At 38.1% G+C, this 24,990-nt stretch overlaps 1 protein-coding gene across 1 annotated transcript; it reads left to right on the top strand.

Annotated features, from left to right (window-relative positions):
- The first annotated feature begins 18,967 nt into the window (after positions 1 to 18,967).
- Positions 18,968 to 19,980, top strand: LOC149833552 (uncharacterized). The gene has a single exon (XM_090012887.1). It carries the CDS (start codon positions 19,062 to 19,064, stop codon positions 19,812 to 19,814), a length of 753 nt encoding a protein of 250 aa, XP_089869013.1. The 5' UTR covers positions 18,968 to 19,061; the 3' UTR covers positions 19,815 to 19,980.
- Positions 19,981 to 24,990: the final 5,010 nt, after the last annotated feature.

The raw sequence follows: 24,990 nt of genomic DNA, 5'->3' as shown, positions 1-24,990 counted from the left end.
TAAGTGAGTTGAGAGTGTGGATCTCCCTGATGATTTCGAGCATAACAGCCCTGCAGAAATTCTGCATCTGCACATCCAAGTGCTAACATTGGTATCAGAGTGGGTTTGACAGATCTCTGTCAGTGCTGAATGTAGTCTCTGTGTGTGGGTGTATTGACGCAAGAATCAAACACGGTCGATCTCGACAAAAATAAGAGAAAATATTTTAGCGAAATAAGGTTAGTAGAAAATTTTTGTTTTATGACAAACAAACATTAAAAAAAAAAACATGTTTTTGAAAGCCGAAGGGGTCATGAGAACGTACCTTGTCTGAACAGTGCCAGAAGTGCTCACCACTGGTTGCCTTGTTGTCGCCGAAAAATTGAGCTTCGCTGGAGTCACTACAAGAAAAATGTGGATTAATTAGCGACGGACGCTATCCGACGTTAATCCGTCGCTAATCCGTTTAGTGACGGATTGCCGACGAATTAGTGATGGATAGCGTCCGTCCTAATTTTTTGGTCGCCAATTAGCGACAGAACTGATCTGTCGCTAATTTATAATAGATTAGTGAATGTCATGATCCGTCGCTAAATAAGCACGTATTTGGTTTTATGATAAATACATATCTGTTGCTATTTTAGTGACAGATTAACGATGGATTATATTCCGTCTCAAAACCAAATATTAGCGACGGATAATATTCATCGCTAATCGCTAATCCGTTACAAAATTTTAAAAAAAAATTGTTTGAAATGCTTTCAAGAATCAACAAGTGGAGCTTGTCCAACACAAGTAATTGAATGAGTGGTTATTAAAGTGTAAACTTCAGGCATGTTCATTGGTTAAATACTATAGTTAGGATACAAAATGAGCATGACACAAAAAAGAAAAGGTTCACATAAAAATAGTGTAAGAGCTCAACCTTCTTCGCGAGTTCAATAATATGACCCTCATAAAGATCTTCACGCTCTCTAGCACATTCAACAGCATGAAACCACTCATCGTCCTCAAACATGGTGACAGCTTTACTGATACATAGACATGCCAAATTAGCCTAAACACAAAAGAAGATCAACAAATATACAATTCTGGCAACACATTAACTGAAACCTATTTTGCTGTAAGCATAAGTGCAAATGATCCTTTAATCAACATCATCCAAATATGCACCTAATGGACTAGCCCAATCCAAACAAGGAAGGTAAGTAAAACTAAATTTACTTAGCAATTTACACGTAAAAAACAAGAAAAAGAATTTTAAAAAAAAATTAAGAAGAAAGCTTGCAACAGACAGGAAACATGATTTCAATAATTTGACTCAGCTGCAAAGAACAAAGTATTATGACTAAGTTGCCAGCTAAAGTTAGACAAAAATAACCTATCCAAAAAGATAGATGCATATTTATAATATCAAAGGAAAAGGAGAACCTCCATCGAGTTGTTGAAGTAAGCTCCTTGTATTCCTGCATAAGAGAAAAAAGGACAGAGAAAGAAACATAAATATGAAACTATAGAAAATGAACAGCATGGGTGAAAAGAGAAAAGAAAAGGGCAATGGAACTCTAAAGTAAATAAACTCACTTCTAGCATTTTTACAAAATTCTCCTTAGCTTTTTTCTGCTTGATGCATTTTTTCTCAGCTTCCTGCTTTTTTTTTGGCCTAGGTACTATACCATCAAGAGCACAACATACACAGAGAAGAATATAATAAAAACTTGACATGATACACATGGTTGTGTTGGTGTTGTATAAATAGAAAAACCATGAGAACTGATATGGCAGGCTCAAACAACAAGTATGAACTAAGCATCTTTTTGCCATAAATATCAACAGATATACCTCATTAAATGCTTGCTTCCTTTCACCAAGTGTTCTAAGAGCACCATACTCTTGTCATTTATACCCGCATGGCCTGAAGCTTGTTCTTTTTAGTTTTAAACAATCATCATGAATGAAATAAACAACCAAAAAAATGTTGAATAAGACATAATTACCTGCTCTCAGGTCCAATCTGATTCAACATGCGCAGATTCCGCAGATTCCAGGAGCTCCTTAAATGCATATTTTGCCTCCTATTTTAAGGGAAAGGAGGGGGGCAACTAAATGTAAGCTCCAACTTTAAATGGCTAGAAATCCAAGCAACAAGAAGAAAATAAGAAAAATACCTGCCTAGTGGCATAAACCAATGGTTCTTCATCAAGAGCCTTCTCCTTTGGCACTGTGTCACATTGACCTTTCCAGTAACAGGCATTCTCCTTTTAGCTTCCTGGGCAAGCAAAGTGAACATCATAATCACAATGAACCATCTAAAGCCAAAATCCTTCAAACAAAAAGCAGTCGAATTCTATTTTCGGCAGATTTGAGGATGCTTGATTTCTATTTGGAAGTTTAAGTTGTCTATCACATGCCAAAAAATTTAAATAAACAAGCACAAGATTTGCATGTCACAGAGTTTAAGAGAGAAAGGGTTTAGGGCTCAGCTCAAAGGGGCTTTGATGGATTGGCCAGAACCCTTCACGCCAGAGGGGAGCATTGGGGGTGAGGCAGCGAGAGATGATGGTCACTCGTCGGATGGACACTAGAGAAACGATGCTAGTCGCTTGCCGGTGTCAGAGGGAGACAACGAGAGAAAGAGGGTTCGGGGGAGAGAGACACAGAGGGAGGAGGAGGGTTCAAACAGAGAATTGAGACCCAATCAGACCATATCCAAATAGAGAATTGAGATCCAATCAGACCTGACTCAGTCTGGTTACACCAAGATCAGTTCAATTCTGTACGACCGATTTTTTTTATTTGGTTCGGTCTGGGTGTAACCCAAACCGAATCTGAGTCGCACCTAAACCGACCCAAGTCAGCCACTAATAGGGCAGAAAGGGCACAATCCCTTCTGATATCTTTTTTTCCCTCTGCTGAAGAGGGGTTGGCAGCCAGAACCGACCCGCTATGTTTCTCTCTGCAACAAGGCTGACAGCCGTGGCTGTCGGCTTTGTTGTTCGATTTTTTTTCCTCTGCAACTTGCAAGCCACCATGGCTACCGGCCCTCCGAACAACCAGAAAAATGAGACTAAATGCATACATGTCGGTTGTCGATGATGATTTCTAGTAAGTCCCTCCCCCTCTGCCACTCTTTTTCATTTATTTTTCTCCTCATGATGCTCTCGATGTGTGTATCGATTGGGTAGAGGGATCACCGTGAGGGTTTTTTATAAGGATCTCACAGTGGGTGATGCTAAACCTCACCCCACCTATCGATCGTGAGGGGTGACACTACAAGAAAAATGTTAATTAGCGACAGAAATTTGCGATGGATTTTTTTCATCACAAATTTGTAATAGATTAGCTAGAGAAAACTATATGTCGCTAACATTTGTATGATTTGTGAAATTAGCGACGGGAAAAAAATCATCGTTAATCAGTCACTAAATAGCCACGGATTAGCGACGACAGTTTTTTGTCCCTAATTCTCAATACAGGAAAAACATTTTAGCGATGGATTTAGCAAGAGAATTTTTGTCTCGCTAATCTGTCACTAATTAGAGATGAATTAGGGACAGAAAAATTTCTTCGCTAATTTTTTATTTAAACCGACCCATCTAGAGTGCGAAATTTTTCCTCTTTCCCCGTTCGAAATTTAAACCGACATCTCAATCGCTCGATTTAAACAGACTTCTTTGTGGAGGGCGACGAAGTTCGGATGACTTCTTTATGGAGGGCGCAAAGCAGTTCGCTGCGACCGGGTTGACGCCATCGTCGACGAGGTCATTGACGCTGCAGAGGTTCTTCTGGTGGCCATTTCCTCGACCGTCATTGGCGAAGCATATCAAGGCATCCTTGGCCAAGTGACAGGGAAAATGGAAGTAGAAAAGCGGAAGGGCTGATATCGGAGAACGGCGACGAGACAGAGCGGTTGCTGGACAAAAGTTTCACGGAGGACGGCAGGGCTGATATCGGAGGACGGCGACGCCGGAGAGCACGTCGGTTCTGTGCAAAAGACCCCGCAGTGGCAAGCCGGTTTGCTCGGGTCTAAGACCCTGAGCAATGTCTGTCGAGTGTGGTACAAGTTCGGCTTATTGCTGCCGAAATACCGCCCGACAGGGAGTAATTTTTTTTTTTAAATTTAGCGACGGATAATGTCCGTCACAAAACAAAATCTGTGTTGCTTATTTAGCGACGGATCATGTCCATCTCAAATTAGCGACGAAAGTAACAATAGATAAGTTTTGTCACTAATTAACGACCAAAAATTTGCGATGGGCGCTATCCATCGCAAAATAGTTTAGTGATGGATATCGTCCCTTGCAAATCCACGATTTTCTTGTAGTGTGAGGTTTATCCTCAATCCCTCCGCGACGAAATGTGGAAGGCGATTTTGTAAATGGAGGAACCGTGTTCTTCTATTTTTTTTTTCTTCACTCAGTTGATATCATTGGGTGGTTTTTACAATTCTACTCACCTTAAAAGAAGATTTGTTTTGAATCTTATTTAAAAACAATTGTGAAAATTGTGCTCTGATTCGAACTACTATGTGACCTCACTTTTGTTGTGATGACCCGATTTCACTAATTTTGAGGTATTCTACATTGATTATGGCAACCAAGAGACAATTCCTTACAGTAGGTTAAGGCCTCTTGATCCTTCGGTCTCTTCAACACCAGGACTTGCTCAGTTATGTTGCCTTGCTTACATCAAAGTACCAAAGTTAGAGGAGGACTTGGGTCCTGAATCTGCTCAGTATCTAAGTGAGTGTACCCTTAAATAGTTCCAAGGAGCTTATGGCAATGGTGGAAGACAGAGATATCTCAGGAGGAAAGGTGAAAGGGCAAGGAACTGGTACAGTTCTGATAGTAACATTGGTCTATGTAGAAGAAGGTTCCAGTATCAATGCTGCTATGCTGCAGGTAAAGTCTTCTCTCTCCTCTCCCGGTGTGTTTGCTTTGCTTACAAGGACTACATTGTTTCCAGATGAAAATCTTGATGCTTCAATAGTCTTAGTTGTGGGGTCCTGATAAAGGATCACTATCCGTTTTTCACTGTAGGAAAAGCTCGTGTAATCATATGTTTTGGAAGTAACAATTTTGGTATTCATTGGATTAACGACATTTCTCCCTTCTATTGTAAAAAAAAAAAAAAAGGACTTGCTAGACTGGAGAGAAGGAAAAAGTGGGAGACAAAAGAGAGAAAGTTTGCACTCGATAATCTAGAAGAGCATAAAACTCCAAGGCTACCAGGGACTATGTTACGCATTGGCTTGCGAAAAAAGGCGACACCCATGAGAATCCAAGCTTGACCAAGGCCCCCACCCCACTATGCCAACATCCGTTTGGAAAAATTTGCCAGCTACTTGAAACAAAGTTTTAAGACGATTAATCTATTATGTTGGGTTTTACAAAAGCCGTTGTATATTGCTAAGCGCAATCCATCATCTGCTGCAAATATAGTAAACCCAACATCCATCACTGCTGAGAAGTAGGAAGATGAAACTTCAAAATCCACACGTATTTGATAATCAGTAAATTCTACCTGAGAAACCCCCAAGAGTATCAGCAATCAAAACAGGGTGGGTTTTTGAGAGGTTGATTGATGCCAAAGACAAGAGCATTCAAGCGATTTACGGAAATGAAGGAACAAAGGCAATTTACACATCCAAGGAAGGGTACGAAATCAATTAGATTGGATTGATCTTTCGATAAAAAAGTAGTGAAATCTAGTGTTTCTTCCTCTCCCTCTTTCTCTTATCTCATGGGTATAACATTTGAATCCCTTTTGTTGTTTCTGGTATGAAACGATGGTGGAACTCCAAAAGAAAAGAAAGGCTTCCATCGAACCGTAAATCCATGACCATAGTAAAAATGATGATTTTTAAGGGGTCAAAATTCAAGATTGCTAAGGGGCACGGTAGTATGGATGCAAATGGACCGGACCCAGGATCGAAGTTTGGAAATTTTTGGATCCTATTTCAATCAGAATCCCTGTGTATTTAGCTGTTCAGGGTCCGAACCATTTGCATCCCTAGGGCACGGTGGACCTCAGGGGTTTTATTGGTAGAGATCTTCAGTAGAGCTGGCTGTGTTCACATCACACACCCATCTGGTCGTCGCCGTGAGAAAATGCTCTTATTTTAGCATTTTCTTGGTGTATGGTATGGTGCACAGTTAATATTATTTGTTCACGGTTTTGCATATTGAATTTGTTAAAACGGGAATTGTTTCCCAACATTTGATTAACGTTACCTGAATATGTGAATTGAGAATTTGTATTAAAATTTCTCAATCCTGAAAAAATTGGCAATTTCGATAGAAAACATGCTTGAGAACGCTCCAAAAGTCGAGTTCCAACAACCATTTGCGTTGAGGCACCATCAGCCTTTGACCCAGCTTACGGTTGTGACAAATTTGAACATTATTTTGGACCCATCTTAAGATCATTGGCCAACTACATTCGATGGGTTTTGAGGACAAAACCATTTGCTCTGTTCAATTAATCATGATTAGTCGATAGTTTGACCCGCCGAGACTGACCAATTTTCTTGTCAAACAATGCATCTGCAGAGGACGGTGGTTGCCTATAACTGCTGAGTGCTGAAGATGAGGAAGGTCATGGGGTCAATTCGCATAAAGCAAAAGGTTTGGCTTCTTATACAGTCATCAACCCAGGATCAACGCATTGCTTTTAAAGAATTAGCGCTCAACAAAACAGTGCACTGGGTTTAGTAAAAAAACAAGATGCATCAAAGTGTTTTAAGTAGGCTTAACAAAAGGTTCGCTTCTATTATTTGTGAAACTTCGGAAGCAGCAACATATTTTTTTTTTCTTTTGATACATAACAATCCATTCCTGCGGTTCGATTGCAGAGACAGAGAGATACAAACATGTTTCCCTTTTTCTTTTCTTTTTTTTCAATTCTGACTGTACATATATATATATATAATCCAAATATATATAATCCAAGTACTTTATTTTATACGGATCAGCTCTTGGAGCATTCAATTTCAATACATGAATAGATTTTTATAAGGTTCGAAAATCTTTGTAAATTCACAAGGTTCCAAGTATCATTTTTAATAATAAATCTACCCTGCTGAACAAATCTATGGGGTTGAAATTGAGAAAGAAGCACAGAAAAGTCGAAAATCCTATTTAACATGTTTGCATCACTCAATCACTCATATATAGAGTGAGTCGTAGGTGCTCAATCCGAACTTAGTCAGCGCATAAAAAACAAAACAAAAAAAATCGTACAAAAAATGTGAAAAAGTAAAAAAAATACCCTTTAGTGATGCTTTCAAAGTGCAAAGCAAAAAATAAAATACCACACATGCCCCCCCCCACTTGGCTTTTAGCGGCATTTTGAAGTGCTGGTAAAGTGCATTTTCAGCAAAAAAAAATGTTTTGGCATTTTTTTGCTCATTTTGAGCACTGACCATCCATCTCGCACGCAATGAATGGTCAGTGCAATTGAGTACTTATGAATTGAGAAGCTACCCATATATATATATATATATATATATATATATATATATATAATCACTACAAGAAAAACTTTAATTAGCGACGGATGTTTGCGACAGAAATAATCTGTCACTAATTTGCGATGGATTAGCTAAAGAAAACTATTTGTCGCTAACATTTGCGTAATTAGCGACGGAAAACTTCTGTCACTACTTGGTGATGGATTAGCGACAAGAAAAATCTGTCTCAAGTTCCTTCGCACTTTAGTGATGAATCATCGGCAGAAATTTTCTGTCGCTACTCCGTCGCTAATTTTTCTCGTAAAACCCTAATGCGAGCCTCTTTTTCCTTTCTGTTTCATCTGTCGACCTCCCGTCGCCCGCTCGCCCGCCGCCCGTCGACCTCCAGTCGCCCGCCCAACGACCTCCTCTCTTGTTCCCTCTCCCGTTCTCTCTCTCGTTGCTCTCCCTCTGTGTTTTCCAATGAGCCTCGTCTGACGACCTCCTCTCTCGTTCCCATTCCCGTTCTCTCTCTCATTGCTCCCCCTCTGCATTTTTCGGCAAGCCGATGACCCTGCCAATGACCTCTTGTCGGTGCTACCCGCAGTTAACCCTCTCCCTTTCCCCCTTGCTTTTTCTCCTTGAAAAAAGGGTCGACGGCGGTCCGACAGAGGGCCGCCAACCTCTGTTGGAGCCTCTTCCTTCCCCCTATGGTTGTCGGAAGGCCAGCAGAGGCCCGACAGCCTCTGTCGAGCCCTTCCCACCCCTCTGTAGTCGGTGGGGGCTGGCAGAGGCCCCGATCGCCTCTGTCAAGCCCTCCCCTTGCTTTGATCTTCAGCAGGACAGGGGGCTTCGCCCCTGTCCTTTCGAATGCCAAAAAGGGGCTTCGCTTCTTGTCCTCTTGACTTCTCTGAGAGTGGGGCTCCGCCCCCTGTCCTCATTATGATCAGCGTGGGGAGAAGCACCTTGCCCTTTTGTTTTTCCTGGAAGGGGGTGGCTTCGCCCCCCCCCCCCCCCCCCCCCTGTCCTCGATAATTTCGATAGGAAGAGAAGCCCCCTACCCTTTTGTTTTCCCTGACAGGGGGTGGCTTCGCCCCTCCGATAATTTTGACAGGGGGCGAAGCCCCTTGTCTGCTTTCCCGGCAGAGGGCGGAACCCCCTGTCGGAAAATTTTGCCTCGGCAGGGGGCGAGACCTCCCTGTCTCATGATTGATTCCCGACAGAGGGCTCAGCCCCTGCCTCTAGATGCTTCCCTTCGGGGGGTCCCACCCCCTACCTCCTGTGAATGTTCTGGTAGGGGGTTTCGCTCTTTGCCTTGACCTTACTGCCGGCAGGGGCAGCGTCCCTACTTGTCTCGCTTTCAGTAGAGGGTAGTGTCTCCCTATCCGAGCTCATTTTCAATAAGGGGCGTCACCCCCTTGTCATCGGGTAATAAACTTCATTTAAACACATTGTCTTCTGCAGATTCCGCAATGAATCCTACTTGTGCCCCATGACCCGTGGTGAGTAAGTGACAAAAGCAATGCAAATCGAGTAAATACCCGTGGTGAGTAAGTGATGCATGTGCATCATAGGTTATTTAATTTCTTTAATGCAAAACTTTTATGTTTACACACTCACTTAGTTGTGGATATCTAGGACTGCTTTGATGGAGTTCGGAGATCATGTTGAGCATGATTTTAATGTATGAAAATAGAAGTGTTCTTATTTTTAGAGTTCAGATTCTATGCTAGTCATGGTAGTAGTTAACGAGATATTAGAGTGTGTTTGTTGCAGGTACATGTTTGACATTATTTTGATATGAATGATTTGAATGTATTGCAATGTTTGATGTGATTGTATTCATGCTTGCATGAAGTTACTTTCAATTTGATTATGACTTCCATATAAAATTATATCATGAAAATATGTTTCAAATAAATGTATCGTGTTATGAATGAATTTGCACATGAAAATGAATGATAAGTTATCAATGTTTCAAATGAATGGTTTTGCATATGAAAATATTAACTTATCAATAATAGGTTTTTTATTTGATTATGTATCTTCGATAGGTATAGAGTTATGATTTGAATGTATTACAATATTTGAATGTCTTGCATGAAGTTATTTTCGATTTGATTATGTATCCATAAAGATATAGAGTTGTGTAAGCGATCCAATTGTATTGCAAGTTAAGGATAAGTTATCCATGATTAGCAAGTGATGTCATATCTTATGTTTTAATGTATTATAATATTTTATGTAAATAATTTGAATATATTGAAATGTATTGCAATGATTTGAAGGTATTACAATGTTTGAATGTATTGCATGAAATTATTTTCGATTTGATTATGTATCTTCGATAGCTATAGAGTTATGATTTGAATGTATTGTAATGTATTTGAATGATTTGAATGTATTGCATGAAGTTATTTTTTATTTGATTATGTATCCATGAAGATATAGAGTTGTGTAACTGATCTAATTGTATTGCAAGTTAAGGATAAATTATCCATGATTAGCAAGTGATGTCATATCTTATGTTTTAATGTATTACAATATTTGATGTGAATGATTTGAATATATTGAAATGTATTATAATGATTTGAATGATTTGAAGGTATTGCAATGTTTGAATCTATTGCATGAAGTTATTTTCAATTTGATTATGTATCTTTGATAGCTATAGAGTCATAATTTGAATATATTGTAACGTGTTTGAATGATTTAAATGTATTGCATGAAGTTATTTTCGATTTAATTATGTATCCATGAAAATATAGAGTTGTGTAACTAATCCAATTGTATTGCAAGTTAAAGATAAGTTATCCATGATTAGCAAGTGATGTCATATCTTATGTTTTAATGTATTGCAATATTTGATGTGAATGATTTGATTGTATTAAAATGTATTACAATGATTTGAATGATTTGAAGGTATTGCAATGTTTGAATGTATTGCATGAAGTTATTTTTTATTTGATTATATATCTTTGATAGGTATAGAGTTATGATTTGAATGTATTGCAATGATTTGAATGTATTGCGATATTTGAATGTCTTGCATGAAGTTATTTTCGATTTGATTATGTATCCATGAAGATATAGAGTTGTGTAACTGATCCAATTGTATTGCAAGTTAAGGATAAGTTATCCATGATTAACATGTGATGTCATATTTTATGTTTTAATGTATTGCAATGCTTGATGTAAATGATTTGAATGTATTAAAATGTATTGCAATGATTTGAATCATTTGAATGTATTGCAATGTTTGAATGTATTGTATGACATTTTTTATTTGTTAGAATATGGTTCATGGAGGTCACAGTGGTCGAGCACCCAGTGGTAGCCAGTCTCAACCTTTATCTTCATGGGCTGCTTTGATAGGTATATCATTTAACTAATTATATACTTGATTAGTTTAAATGCGTATTGTGTGAATTTCGAACTCATTTTTATATAGATGATGTTTCACCTGCACATGACCCACCTACACCAGCTATTCATACACGTATCAAGACAACGTTAGATGCAGGGTCTTCTCAGTCTGACACACGATGACTCATTCAAATAGTGTATATCGATAATCAACTATAAGTATTTTATTTTCACTTATCTTATAAATATTGTATATTGATAGTTAATATGTACCAATTCGTGTGTAGTGCGAGGTTCGAGCCACAAGAAGTAATACAAGAGATTAGGCAGTCACTAGTTCAACATCTACCAGGATCGGTCGCTCAATGAAAAGAGTACCCGAAGGAGGTGTTGGACAGATTGTAGTCCTCAGTCATGGTATATAATTGTTTCTCATAGTTAATGTGTTTCATATTTAATTTTTTGTTATAGTCATGTCTACTAACTTTCTGAAATTATTTGTAGGCTTCGAATCGCTTTGCGACTACGATGGAGGAGCAGGACGCGAGGAAGGTGTGGTAGAATGTAGTTGTCAATTGATCTACAGACATGTTGCACAATATGAAGATTGCAGCAAGAAAAGCATTTGGGGGGATAGATGATCAACTGCAATGGAAGGGCCATGACCCTCCTACTATCAGGTCAAATTTTTGGGATGCATTGTGCGACAAGTGGGCAGGGCATGAATTTTGAAACCACTCAGCGAAGGCTGTATAAAACTGAGCGAAGATGCCCGATGCCCATCTACACACAGGTGTATCTAGGACTTTTGGGAGCCACCTGAAGAAAATGGTAACTCATCAATATATGTCAAATTTATAAGTATTGTTGCATACCTGTTAAATAATTTTTTTATCATTTAACTTCACATGAAGCAGAAAAAGGAGGCATTGTGCCATATAAGGATGTATTTATTGAAACACATAAATGTAAGACCACGGGAGAGTTCGTATCAGAGAAGGCAAGAACGACAATGGTATGTATTTATTGTATTAATAAATATTATAATATACAAGTTATTATAAACATTATAATTCTTAATTATTAATCCGCACTCTAATCATTACTTTGTATGAGTCATACGAGCAATAGATGGTAGAGCGATATGGCGATGACTCTACTCAGCATCCGCCTTTTGATCCTGTAGCATGGGTGACTGCAACAGGTGAACCAAAAAAGGGTCGTGTGTTTGGGTTTGGGAGTAATATGAACACCTAACCAATCGTTGCATCCTTCAGTCACTGCTCTCAGAGTTCTCCCACTAGCATCAACTCCAAGCATCCAACTAACCCGCCTAATTCTTGGGATGGTGTCTGCCAACTTGTTAAGAATACAATGTGTGACTATTTATATGAAGCAATTTCTGACGTTGTTCGTAATGAGTTGTGCAGTTTTTTTCTGGACAGAGGAACTTCGTCTGCAGGTGCCTGTCAGGTATGAAAGTTTTATGTCATTTGTTTCATGTCATTAGATTTCAAGCTAGTATATGCATGATTTCATCACATATGAGCATCATTTCATCACTATGAAAGTTTTTTACTGTCTTATAACACATATATGCATGATTTCATCACTATTAAAGTTTTTTTACTACATTAGAACATATATAAGCATGATTCCATCACTATGAAAGTTTTTTCACTACCTTAGAACACATATATGCATGATTGAATCACTATGAGAGTTTTTTGACAACCTTAGAACACATATTTGCATGATTGAATCATTATGAATTTTTTTCGGTCAGCCTTAGAACACATCTGAATTCTGTTAATATCCTTCACTTTATTGCTAGCTAGATTATATGTAATTCACTCATGTTACTTTAATTGTTTTAGCTTAGGTGCATTGCATATAATTTATTTCATTATATTTTGTTTATGAATACTAACCTTTCTTTTCTTTTATAGGATGCTGAAGATAATCAGCGTAGAGGAGCTGAAGGGGCGGATCAAGACAATGAAGAAGATGAGGCACAGAATCTTGGCGATGATTGGATTCATATGTTGTACCTTCTTATTGTTTCAAAAGAAACTATTTGTAAATGTTCACTTGTAAATAATTAGAACTTGGCGAAGATTATAGTGGATCGATAAATTGTTTTAGTTGCTTTGTATATGTATTTTTTATGTGTACTTTGTTTTTTATATATATGATATATAAATTATATCACGAGAATTTTTTTCTCGATATTTATATTTAAAAAAAAATAAATTTTTTTATTTTTTGCGATGGATTAGCGATGTATTTTATTTATCGCTAATTAGTATCGACCTCCAATTTAGCGACGGATCAAAGACGGATATTTAACCATCGCAAAACTGAATCGGCTGATGTTGTGCGGCGAATTTTAATCCGTCGTAATTCCATCGCTACAATAGCGACAAAATTAGCGATGGATTCATATATGTCGCAAACTCAAATCTCTGCAGATTAACGATGGCCTTACGACGAATCATAACATTGGTTAATTCGTCACAATTTAACGATGAAAGTAACGACAAATATGTTCCGTCGCTAATTAGCGACTAGAAATTTACGATGAAAGTTAGTCATTGCTAATCCATAGTTAAATTCTACAGCGACCGATTGCGGTCATCGCTAATCCACAGATTTCTTATATATATATATATAACTAGTTAAGATGTGCGATCATGTGTACCCTCCTTTAACTGGGCCACAGATTCTCACTCAATTTAACCCGGTAGATGTATTGATCATGATTAGTTTGTTAGATGTCACACCCTGGATCAGGGTATTTTCAAATAAACTTTGAATTGCATACTTTTGGTACAATGTGGCTGTTGATTTCTTTTCTTTTTTTTTTTTGAAAGGCAAGCTGGGATTAGGCAGACCCCTACTAGTTATGCAACTATACCATTCTGTTTTGTGTCACGTGCACTAGCCGACAAGCGAAGTCCTCGTTGGTGGCTGTTGATTTTTGAATACCTTGAAACTCTTCTTGGTCACATTGTTATATATATATATATATATATATATATATATATATATATATATATATATATATATATATTAAACTAGTTAAACAAACTATGAATATCACAGCTATAAGGTTGGTTTTACCATCCATTCATTAGATAGGATCGATGGTGCATGGTGGGTGCACAGAAGTGCATACCTGCTGATTTTTCGACTTATACACAGCCAATTCAGCATAATCATGCTGGACACTTTGCCCATGCCGTGTTTGACTAACCAAATGCCTTAGGCATGTCCCCAAGTTGAAAGGTCCACTGTGTTTAGAGGTTACACTTTTTTGGCTTTGTAAAATTGTCAGAGAAATCCGAAGGGAAAAAGGAAGAAAAGGCTTTGCTTGGTTCACCTTGTCGTTTGCTCGTTTAGGTCAGCCATAGGAGGGGAACATGGAGGCAGATCGGGGACCAGCAAGAGCCCACCGAACGGACAGTACAAGCCAATGGCACGGCGCATACCCGTCTCTGTGGATTTCTTCATTCAACGCATGTGCGATCCCTGCTTCTCAATTTACTTTTTGTTAGGCTACCATCTTTGGACCTCATTGGTCAGTGCGGGTTTTAACCCCCTTTCTCTATATTTATATTTATATATTGTTGGAATTGTCTCAAAATTATGTATTTTACTGATTTTATATTTTTTTATTATGTTTGACTTGTTTTTTACCTAGTTGAGCTTATCATCTTGCATGATTTGAAATTGACTCTTTAAATTAATTTGTAGAGTTATTGGTAATTAGTGATCATTAGGCTTTTAAATGAGTTAGTCATTATTTGACACTTAATTGATATTGGTGTTAACCACTAGCCGACAGGATATGACCAATATATATTTATTTGTGACTGTTGAACATTTATTTATAACTATTAGACATTCATTCTTAGATAATGACCATTGTCACTGGTAGCTTACGACCATTGAAGAGAATATATATATATATATATATATATATATATATGTGTGTATATAGATAGCACACCGGCCGTGACAAATAATAAAAGTCTTATTTTTGTTGGTGTTCTTGTGGACAGCTGCATATCATGGTGACCACATAAATTTATTGTTTCTTTGTGGCTTCCGACTTTTTCCCTTATTTTATCTTGTTCATGGACCCGTTCAGGATCCTATTATGCACTTATCACACAAACATTATCAAGAGCATATTTGCACTTTCAAGTAGTGTTCTGTAAATTTTCCGGTTCTTCGTTTCTTCTTCTCAATGTTTGAAGACAGAACCTACGAATGCGTTTCCATCAGGTTAGATATATATATATATAGTTGAAGTTCAATAGTATGTTTGGATTACTTATTTAATTGTTTATTTTGGCTAGGTCTGCTCACTTGTCGATCTTGACATAAAACAAGTAGTGGCTTTGGTGCTTTCCCCTTTTTGTAAATTGTTATTATCGAAGACCGGGATGATGTGGTCATCACTGGCATTCCATGTTCTCAAAAACTGCATGGGGGTTAATGCACACGGGGAAAATACATAGGGCTGTCACCTGCTTAATGGACCAGGCTATAAGTTAAAGAGGAATCACATATATTCTTTTTATACGTATACAGGCTTGTTCTTGCAATATTTAGCACTTCTAAGCCTTTTTCATCACGTGCATGTGTCCAGTATGAAAGTTTTCTTTTCTATTGAAAAAAGGTTTCCAGGATAAAGTTGATAACTTGACCATGGGCACGTTTAAATTTTGAAGATATTATCGAAATTTAGTTTAGTATTGTTTTTTTTTCGGTTCAGGCATTTACATGAACACCTATATGATTTTTGCGGAATGATACCTGCTAAATGAGTTTTTCTACACTTCGGGTGTTTTTTTTTTTTTGCAGTTTCTACCCCATAAATATTTCGGGCGAGGAATCCACACCTGGATCATGTGTTTTCGATGAAAAAAATGATATTTGGAACCTCAAAAATTTATAAATATTTTGGACCATTGAATTTTTGAACCTTATAAGAACTCAACAATGTGTTGAAATCGAATGTTGCAAGAGCTGATCCCTATAAAATCAAGTACATAGATCACATCTGTATGGTCAGAATTTTAAAAAAAATGAAAAAAGGCTGAAAACCTCATTTAGCATGTTCATTTTGCACATATATATATATATATATATATATATATATATAGAGAGAGAGAGAGAGAAAGAGAGAGAGATGAGTAAAGATTTGCTACAATCCATTGTATGTGTAATTGTCTTTTTTTATATTTACACAAAAAGCTGTCCCAGGAGTAGAAGCCTAGCTAATCGAACTGGCTTTGTCAGCCGTACTCACGGTTACTATCTTGGCTGCGTAAAACTCTATGGGCTTACCCCTTGCCCCCCGGGAGTCTTAATACTTCATCTTGTGCAAGGGGTGACACCCATTAGATTTGAACCTATACCACCTACCTCATGGCCTAGGTCCCATCCCACTATGCTAAACCCCTTTGGGGACATGCACAATTGATTTAGCAAAACATGGTTTTTTGTTTTGACGCATCTAACATCATGATCTACATCTTTTTATAGTGGGAATTGACTTTTGGATTGCTAGAATCAATGGGCCAATGTACGATAATTTGTCAGATGAAAAAATATATATTTTTCAATAAAAAAAACATGATCTAAAAAAGGTTTCTCACTAAATCGAGCATGATGAACACATATATGAGGTTAGATTGAGTCAATAAATCATAAGATTCCAACTAAATTGTATATAGACGTAGATAGGTGGTAGCTGCCTACCACTTGTGTAGCTTACTTCAGTTTACTGTGAGCAAATGGGGGGTTTTCAGTCTATTTTTTGCAAATATGACCCTATAGATGTGTTTAACATTGTGGATTTGTTAGGAAATAACACTGGGATCATGTTTTTTAGATAAAAATGTGAACTTTTAAACTTTAAATATTTATAAAAAATTTAGATCATTGATTTTTAAATTTTATAAAAACCTACATGTGTGTTAGAATCCGACAATCAAATAGTGATGAATATAAAATCAAGCATGCAGAACATCTATGGTAAATTTAAGAAAAATATAAAAAAACTTCAAAATCCTATAAGCTGGTGGTAGGCAAGCACTACTTTTTACACACACAAACACACACACACGTTCTTGTTTGCATATATCTTACCATCAAATGGTAAATCTAACCATAAAGATGTGTTTAATAGTTTACTTAGTATATTAAAAGGTTTTATCAATTTTAATACACCATAAGATAGATTTGGTTCAATGGCTCACAATATATATATATATATATATATATATACTACAAGAAAACTATTAATTAGCGACGGAAATTTGCGACGGATTTTTTTTCCGTCGCAAATTTGTGACAGATTAGCTAGAGAAAACTCTCTTCATGAATTTGTCTCTAAGTAGCGACGGATTAGTGATGAAAGTTGTTTCATCGCTAATCTGTCGCTAATTAGCGATGGATTAATGACAAGAATTTTTTCGTCGCTAATTCTCAATACAAGAAAACATTTTAGCGAGGGAATTTTTTCGTCGCTAATTAGCGACGGAAAAATTCCCTCGCTAAATCTCGCGCTAATTTTCGATTTAAACCGAGCGCGGAATTTTTCCTCTCTCCCCGTTCGAAATTTAAATTGACCACGCTTGATTTAAACCGACTTCGATGATGCAGAGTGATCGTTGTGCAAGTCAGTTCATGGTGGATGGCGATGATGCAGAGTGATCACTGGAGGACGACGACGCCGGAGAGCACGGAGGACGGCGACGCCGGTTCACGGAGGACGACGACGTTGATTCACGGAGGACGACGATGCCGGTTCACGGAGGATGACAACGTCGGTTCACGAAGGACGCCGAAGAGCATGTCGGTTCACGGAGGACGGCGACATCAGTTGACGGAGGACGACGACGCCGGTTCATGGAGGATGGCGATGCCGGTTCACGGAGGATGACGACGCTGGTTCACGGAGGACGGTGACGTCGGAGAGCACCGGTTCACGGAGGACGGCGATGCCGGAGAGCACCAGTTCACGGAGGACGATACAAGTCCGGCGATGAGGCAGAGCGATCGTTCTGTGCAATGCCTATCGAGCGCGGTATAAGTCCGGCTTATTGCTGCCGGAATACCGCCCGACAGGGATCAAATTTTTTTTTATTTTTTTTTTAAAATTTAGCGACGGATAATGTCCGTCGCTAAGCTGTCGCGAATTAGCGACAAAATTAACGACAGATAAGTTTTTTCGCTAATTAGGGAGCAAAAATTCGCGATGTCCTTTATCCGTCGCTAAACAGTTTAGCGACGGCTTAACGACGGATAAGTGATGGATATAGTCTGTCGCTAATCCATGATTTTCTTGTAGTGATATATATATATATATATATATATATATATATATATATATATATATATATATATATATATATTATAAAATAGATATGCCTACATCTTGGATAAATACAAACTTTATTGATAAAACCTCTTCAGTTGTAGCCAATATCATGTTAGGAATAATTCTAGCAACTTCAAGAGAAAAAGAGGCATTTACCTGTTATAGGCATTGTGCCATTTGATTTTGTTTTTCTTACTTACCACTTTATTTATTCTTAAAAAACAAACAAATATATATATATATATAGATAATGTTACCGTTTGAATTATAAAAATTACGGTAACATGCGTATAGTGTAACCCTTTTCAACCCCTTCTTTGGATAGAATTGGGCATTGGAGTCTGTATGGTGCTCCGCATGGAATATTTTAAAATAATTGCGAACCTTACATGGCGTCAATCTTGAAGACTGGAGGCTGTAGGTCCGGGTCTTCAAAGAATACCAAACGTGCGGAGCAGTCAAACAGCCAATCGTGAATTGACTCATTGACCCCGTAGACAGGGCCATTTGCTCTCCCGAGTCTTGGGCCTCGCTCTATCCCTGCATTCAGCCAAAGAACCCTTCCCTCCTTTATCAATGTTATGTAGTATATAAATACTCTCCACCCTATGCCCCCAGATCCATCCAGGAAATTTCTCCCCCTTAAGAAAAAAGGACAGAGGAAAACCAAGCACCCCTCCTCCCTTGTCTCTCTTCCCCAACTCTCTTGCCAGATCTTCTCCGTAGACACTTGATCGTCTTTCTTCTTGCGAGTATCTCAGATTTTTGGACAGATATCATGTTCTTTAGTGTTTAAAGTGGCTTCCTCCTTGTGGATATCTAAGATTTTGGACCAAGATCATGTTCTTTAGTGTCTAGATTGGGTCTTCCATGATGAGTGCGAAGTTTTTGAACCTCCAGATGATCTCGTGGTGTTTTCAGAAGATGGGCAGCCATTCTTCTTGCTTGCAGTTGCCTCCCGAGCCGCAGGCGAGGACAGTGAAGCTCATTCAATCAGATGGAGTCGTTAAGGTCTACCACAGTCCGGTGAACGCATCCGAACTGATGCTGGAATTCCCCAAGCATCTGATCTGCCACTCCGATTCTTTCTACATTGGGCAGAAGATTCCCGCGCTCTCTGCTGATGAAGAACTCCAACTCGGCCATAAATACTTCCTCCTCCCCAAGCACTTCTTTCAATCCGTTCTCTCCTTCGTCACTGTGGCTTCCTTCGCTTCCTCTTCTTCTAGAGTAGTCAAGAATGTTGCAGGCATTCGACCGTTTGACATACTCAAGACGCCAGAGGGGTCCCTTCAGATTAGAGTCTCCGATGAATTCATCTCGAAGCTCATAGAAGAAAAGAAAGACGGTGAATATCAGCTTCAACAGCAGCAGCAGAAACTGAAGGGGAAGGTGTGCACCACCCCAGAGCTGCAGAAGGACTACACGCAGTTGGTCGGTTCTAAGTCTCAACAATGGGAACCCAAGTTAGAGACCATTAGAGAGACAGAAAGGAACGGTAGCAGATTTAGTGGTGCGTTTGGAATCAAAAGAAGAAAGAAATCGAGCTCGAAAGGTGCCCAAAAGTTGCAGAGATCTGAAATCATGAAACAATTTAGAGACCACGAAACTAGAATAATGTAAAGTATAAAATGTTACAAATTTTTTCCTTCTTCTTACTTTAATTCTGTGTTCTTCAAGATCCTAAAAGCTGTTGGATTGAGATCGTCGATTGGTGATTGATCTCTCTATGATATGCCTCCGTGTAAATTGATAGAGTTAAATACGTAAAACATGAATTTCAGGGAAATTTTCATGGGTGGTTTTTTGTTCTTTCAAGGGGGGGTGCCTAATACAGTCAAAGGTGGTAATGTCAGGGACAACTCTTGGCTTAGAAAATGGCAGATTGGTCCACGTGAAGAGTTGGCAGTCTTAGCCTTTTTTTAATGGAAAAGTAACAAATTACTGGTCAAAGATGGATTGGGGTTTGAACTTTGAATCTCGTGTACGTTACTTAGCTGGAATTGTGGTCACGCACGCACGCACATATGTATGGGAGCGGGTCAGGTCAGGTGTACCCCCAGACGGTCCCTTAGATGCCGTTCATCTACTGGATGAACGGCATCCAACCGAAAAGGCTCAGCCTTTTCTCTCAGCCGTTTATTACAGATGCTCAAGATGCCGAGCATCAGTGGCACTGAATTTTTTTGTGAGGTCCATCTGAACGGTAAGGAATCCAACCATGTTGGTCCGATCTCTCATCCATTTCGGACGAATTGGATATTGAGAACGGCTTCCCTTCCTACCTCGATGAGCAAGGTGAAGGCGACGGAGAGTGGAGGGGCGAGTTGGAGAAGATGACGGAATCGGAGCCACCGCCGACAGCGTCGCCAAGTCATTCTACCGGAGCGGCACAGACTTCTCCTCCTTGCTGCAGAAGGGTTTCGATCCGTCAATGACGGCGACGAGGAGTTCATCGGAGACGAGACTCATTTAGGTCGATCTATTCAGGATGTGGGGATTCAAGCGAGCCGCAGACTCGACGGCTAGGGGATCGTCGATCAAGCATTCCGTCGGTTCTAGTTCTACGACTTTGCAGAATAATCGAAAGCTATGTCATGTAGGAGAAGGTGTCGTTAGCTTGGGTGGTGGTATGAGGCGGAGCTGCCCCTTTTACAAGAGAATTGCTGGTACAATTTTCTTTAGAGTTTGTGAGAGTTACGGTTACAATTTCTTAAGTCGAATTCATGATTTTGTGAAAATTTCAAGTATGATTTCTTGCATTAAAGTTATGATTTTGTGAGAATTTTTGTATAATTTCTTACATAGAAGTCATGATTTTGTAAGCATATTGTCGGTGTCCCTGATCGAGCCTTCGAAATGGGGCAATGGCAGTGCGGAGCTCTACGGAGTGAAAAATGCATCGAGTATAGAAACATGCGGTATGCATTGGCTTGATTGGTGACGTGTGTTGATAGCACGACACACGATAAGTAACAATATCGTTGTTAGTGCATCGTTGTATGACAGCACAGACGTGGAACGTTGTTTGATTAAGCAATGTAAGCAGATCAAAGGATGTTGCCTTTGAAGATTTGGTTAAGGACCTCTTTGCTTGCAAGAGTTCTCACGTGTAGTGTTTGGATGCACGAGAGTGTGTGTGGGTTAGGGCTAATTCTCCTAGGGATCACTTTAGGTAGTTTCAACTGAGTATGGTGACTCGAGGCTAGGCGAGTGAATGCCTAGACGACGGCGAATGAGTCTCGGTGGTGCTCTTTGCTATGGTGTTCAATCATCAACTACTCTTTCGATTGGGGGCCATAAGGTATTGTTATTTCAGTGACAAGGTTTTGCTTTGTAGTGCGCATGGAGTCACAATATTGTCCATGGCACGCAAGACTAAGACAAGTTTGTGCTCTTTTCGAAAGTGATAGCTGGTATGAGACATTTATACACTAAGCGGCATGGACTATATGGAATTCACATTTGAAGATGCGCTTGATTAACTTTTGCTAGGCAGCTGCGCACGAGGTGGTGCATAGGGCCAATGAAAATGATTCAGCATATAAAAAAGTGCTAGTGTGCGGCCTTTGGCCGTTAGACTGGGTAGTGATCATGCATAATATTTGTATTTTATTAATTATTATTTATGCATGATCCATGTTAAAATCGCTCTAAAACCCCATTTTTATTGTTAGTTTTGAGAAGCCGAGTTGAATTGAATTTTATTAGAAAAATCAGATTTTTCAATGCTTTCCCTACAGTTTTAGTGTTTTTATTAGATTTAGTTTTTCTTAATTGTAGTTCAATTAGTTTAGGCTTGTATTAGTTAAATTTTAATTAGTTTAGTAAGTTTTGATTTTTAGAAAAACATGTTTTTCATAAGAGACCTTGTTTTGGAAATTAGCAAAAAACTTTGAACTCTTTTTTGAAAAAAACCGTTTTAACCTAATTAGATCTTTATAAATACATTTTTTTCAGCCATGGAGGCTGTTTTTTCAGCAGTCTCAAGCTCCCCTCCATCTTACCTCTCTCTTCTCTCTCTTCCTCTATTATCGATTTCTCCTCCTCTCTTCTTCTCCCCTTTTTCTTTTTCCCTCTTTGTTTCATCAAGCCTTGAACCCCTTCTTCATCGGTAGCCTCTTCTCCTTCATCGAGGAAGCGTGGATGCAGCTGGATCAATCATCTTCTCTTCTCAACCCTTCCATTGGAGACAATTCATGACAGGTTGTTTCTTTCCTTCTCTTTTTCACCATAGTTTTAGGTTTAGCATCACATATATTTTTAGTAGATCATCACATCATCTGAATACTAATTTAGTTTAGATTAGTTTTATTGCATCTAAATAAATAAAAAGAATATATATATATATATATATATATATATATATATATATATATATATATATATATATATATATATATATATATATTGTTTTGATAGTTTAGAAAATTAATCTTTCAAAAATTGCATATAGGGTAGGTTTATTATTATCTTAATTCCTACAATTAGACTAACAGTAAAATAGATTCATTGCATCGTGTTTTGTTTATTAATCTTTTGGGTTAGGGTAGATCAATGTGTTATTTGTTTTCTTGAGGGGATACGTGATCGACTCAGCGTCAATATATTTCCTCAGTTTTATCAGATTCATTATTAATGCTGATATGAACAAAATGTGGATCTGATAAAATCATGTATAGAACGTGAATCTGCTGAAAGTTCAAGGTGTTATTTACCTTGTTGAAATATGTGTGACCCATCTTTCATGTTTTATTTCAGTAATTTAGTGCAACATTCATTGCAAAGTAGTTAGAGACCATTATATTTTTTTCCCCGATCAGATCGCAATATATGCCCAGTCAAAATACCCTGATCAATGCACATGCCACCCTGACTGTCGTCATTAGGCTGTTAGTTAGGTTCTACGTTTTGTTTTTTTAAATTAGTTTGAAATAACTTTTGGTTTCTTTGATTAATCGTGCTACACTTAGTTTAGATCCAAATTAATTCCTACTTAGGTAGTTTACAATTAGTCTGTTGTCATATGTTACTTAGTAGTAGTTTGTCAAATTAACATAATATTTGTAGTTTGACCTCAACGTGTTGCTTGAATCATGGAAGTAGTTAGACTTTCTTGTTCTTTTGTTACATTATTATTCAATTAGTTAGTTAGGTGTTTTATTTATGTCCAGCATTAGACGTTTAGTTACTTCATGAATTATATGTTTTAGCATTAGCATTAGCTATAACTGTGATTCAGTAGTTAATTGCTTGCTTTAGCTTGTTGCATTAACCGTTTAGATTTTAGTCATCCATTGAATCAACATTATTTGCTTCAGTGATCGATTCAGCATTTTTTTTTATACAACGTGAATGACGTTGGATGTTCAAGATATACTAGTTAGTTGTTAATTTCATTACCCATTATGTTTTAGTTGTTCAGCATTAATATGACTTCATTAGCTATTGTTTGCAGTAGTTAATTCTTGAAGTGGGTCAGAACTTGCTAGAAATGTGTTAGGTGGTTTTGCTATTTTGTTATCTAGTGTCAGGTTGTTAGATTAGTTTGTTTATAGTTTAGTTCATGTGTACTTTAGTTTAGTTACTCCAAATCTTGTTTTTGCTGAATATTTTTAGTCATTAGTTATTAATTTCTTGTTTAGTTTTTGTTGTACTGCTTTGTTTTGTTTTTGTGTTTTGCAGAAAAGTGTTGGAATGTATGATAGAGCCTCTTTTGTGCCCTCAAAGTACTCTCTGAGGTTCCCTCAAGCCCTCAGAAGTGCCCTCAGAGAGTCCTTAATCAAACCATACAAAAGTGTTCAACCTAGAAGGGACAAAAAGGGACCACAAAAGCCTCAAGCACTGAAGACTCTTGCTTTTCTTTTTAGACTAGGCTTTTATTTTATTTAATTCAATTTATTGGGTTGTATAAGGCCATTTATTTATTTTGTTTAAGCCATCTGCGTAGAGCAGTACTCTTTTAGTATTCTTTTATTGAATTAATTTTTTTATTTTGGCAATAAAGAGTAGTTAGATTGTGTGTGAATACAAGTATTTCTCATTCCCTGAGATCGACCCGGACTCCACCACTCGTGCGAGCTAGTTTTTATTAATTTTGGTGTCTAGCTTTCACATTATTTTTATATAAAATATCATTTTTAAAACCGTTTTCATAAAACTCACACCAGGTAGTTTGGCACATCGCGAGTTTGTAAAAAAATTTATGCATGTGACAAATTGGCATTAGAGCAGAAAGATTCATAGAGACAATGTTGTTCATTGTGTGCGACACTGAAGAGGACAGAGATGGTTTATCACAGAATTTTGCGTAGCTGAAGTGTGATTGACTGAGCACAGAAAGCAAGATGTTGGTATGGGTCATCTTGTCGATGATAAGCAGAAGTGTAAGGTTGTTGTTCAGTTGGCTAAGAAAACATGGATAAGCTAAATATTTCTACCAATTGTGTGTTAGTCTCGCAGATGAAACGTGACATTTGCTTTGTACTTACAGATAATGCATGTTGAATTCGGCTGGATGGATTTGCATCTTTGGGTATGGGAGACTCAACTAAACTTGTAGATTATCTTACAAGATTATGGGTTAGTGGAGTGTCCATGTTGAGAAGAATGCTCATTATTTTGGTCTCTTGAGTTGGCAGATCCTCTATGGATTGTATGTGCGAAAAAAGATGTTGTTCGTGGCTCATCGATTCCTACGAAAATATTTTGCTAACTCTGTATGAGAGTTACAGCATGCTAGCTCTGAGAAGGGAGTTGCAGTGCTGGGCCAAGATGCCCTTATGAGGACGAGTGCCCA

This window comes from Nuphar pumila, chromosome 7 (assembly GCF_984573655.1).
Source record: "Nuphar pumila chromosome 7, dmNupPumi1.hap1.1, whole genome shotgun sequence".
Classification (NCBI taxonomy): Eukaryota; Viridiplantae; Streptophyta; class Magnoliopsida; order Nymphaeales; family Nymphaeaceae; genus Nuphar; species Nuphar pumila.
The sequence above is the reverse complement of the archived record's forward strand: the minus strand, read 5'-3'. Positions and strand labels throughout refer to the sequence as shown.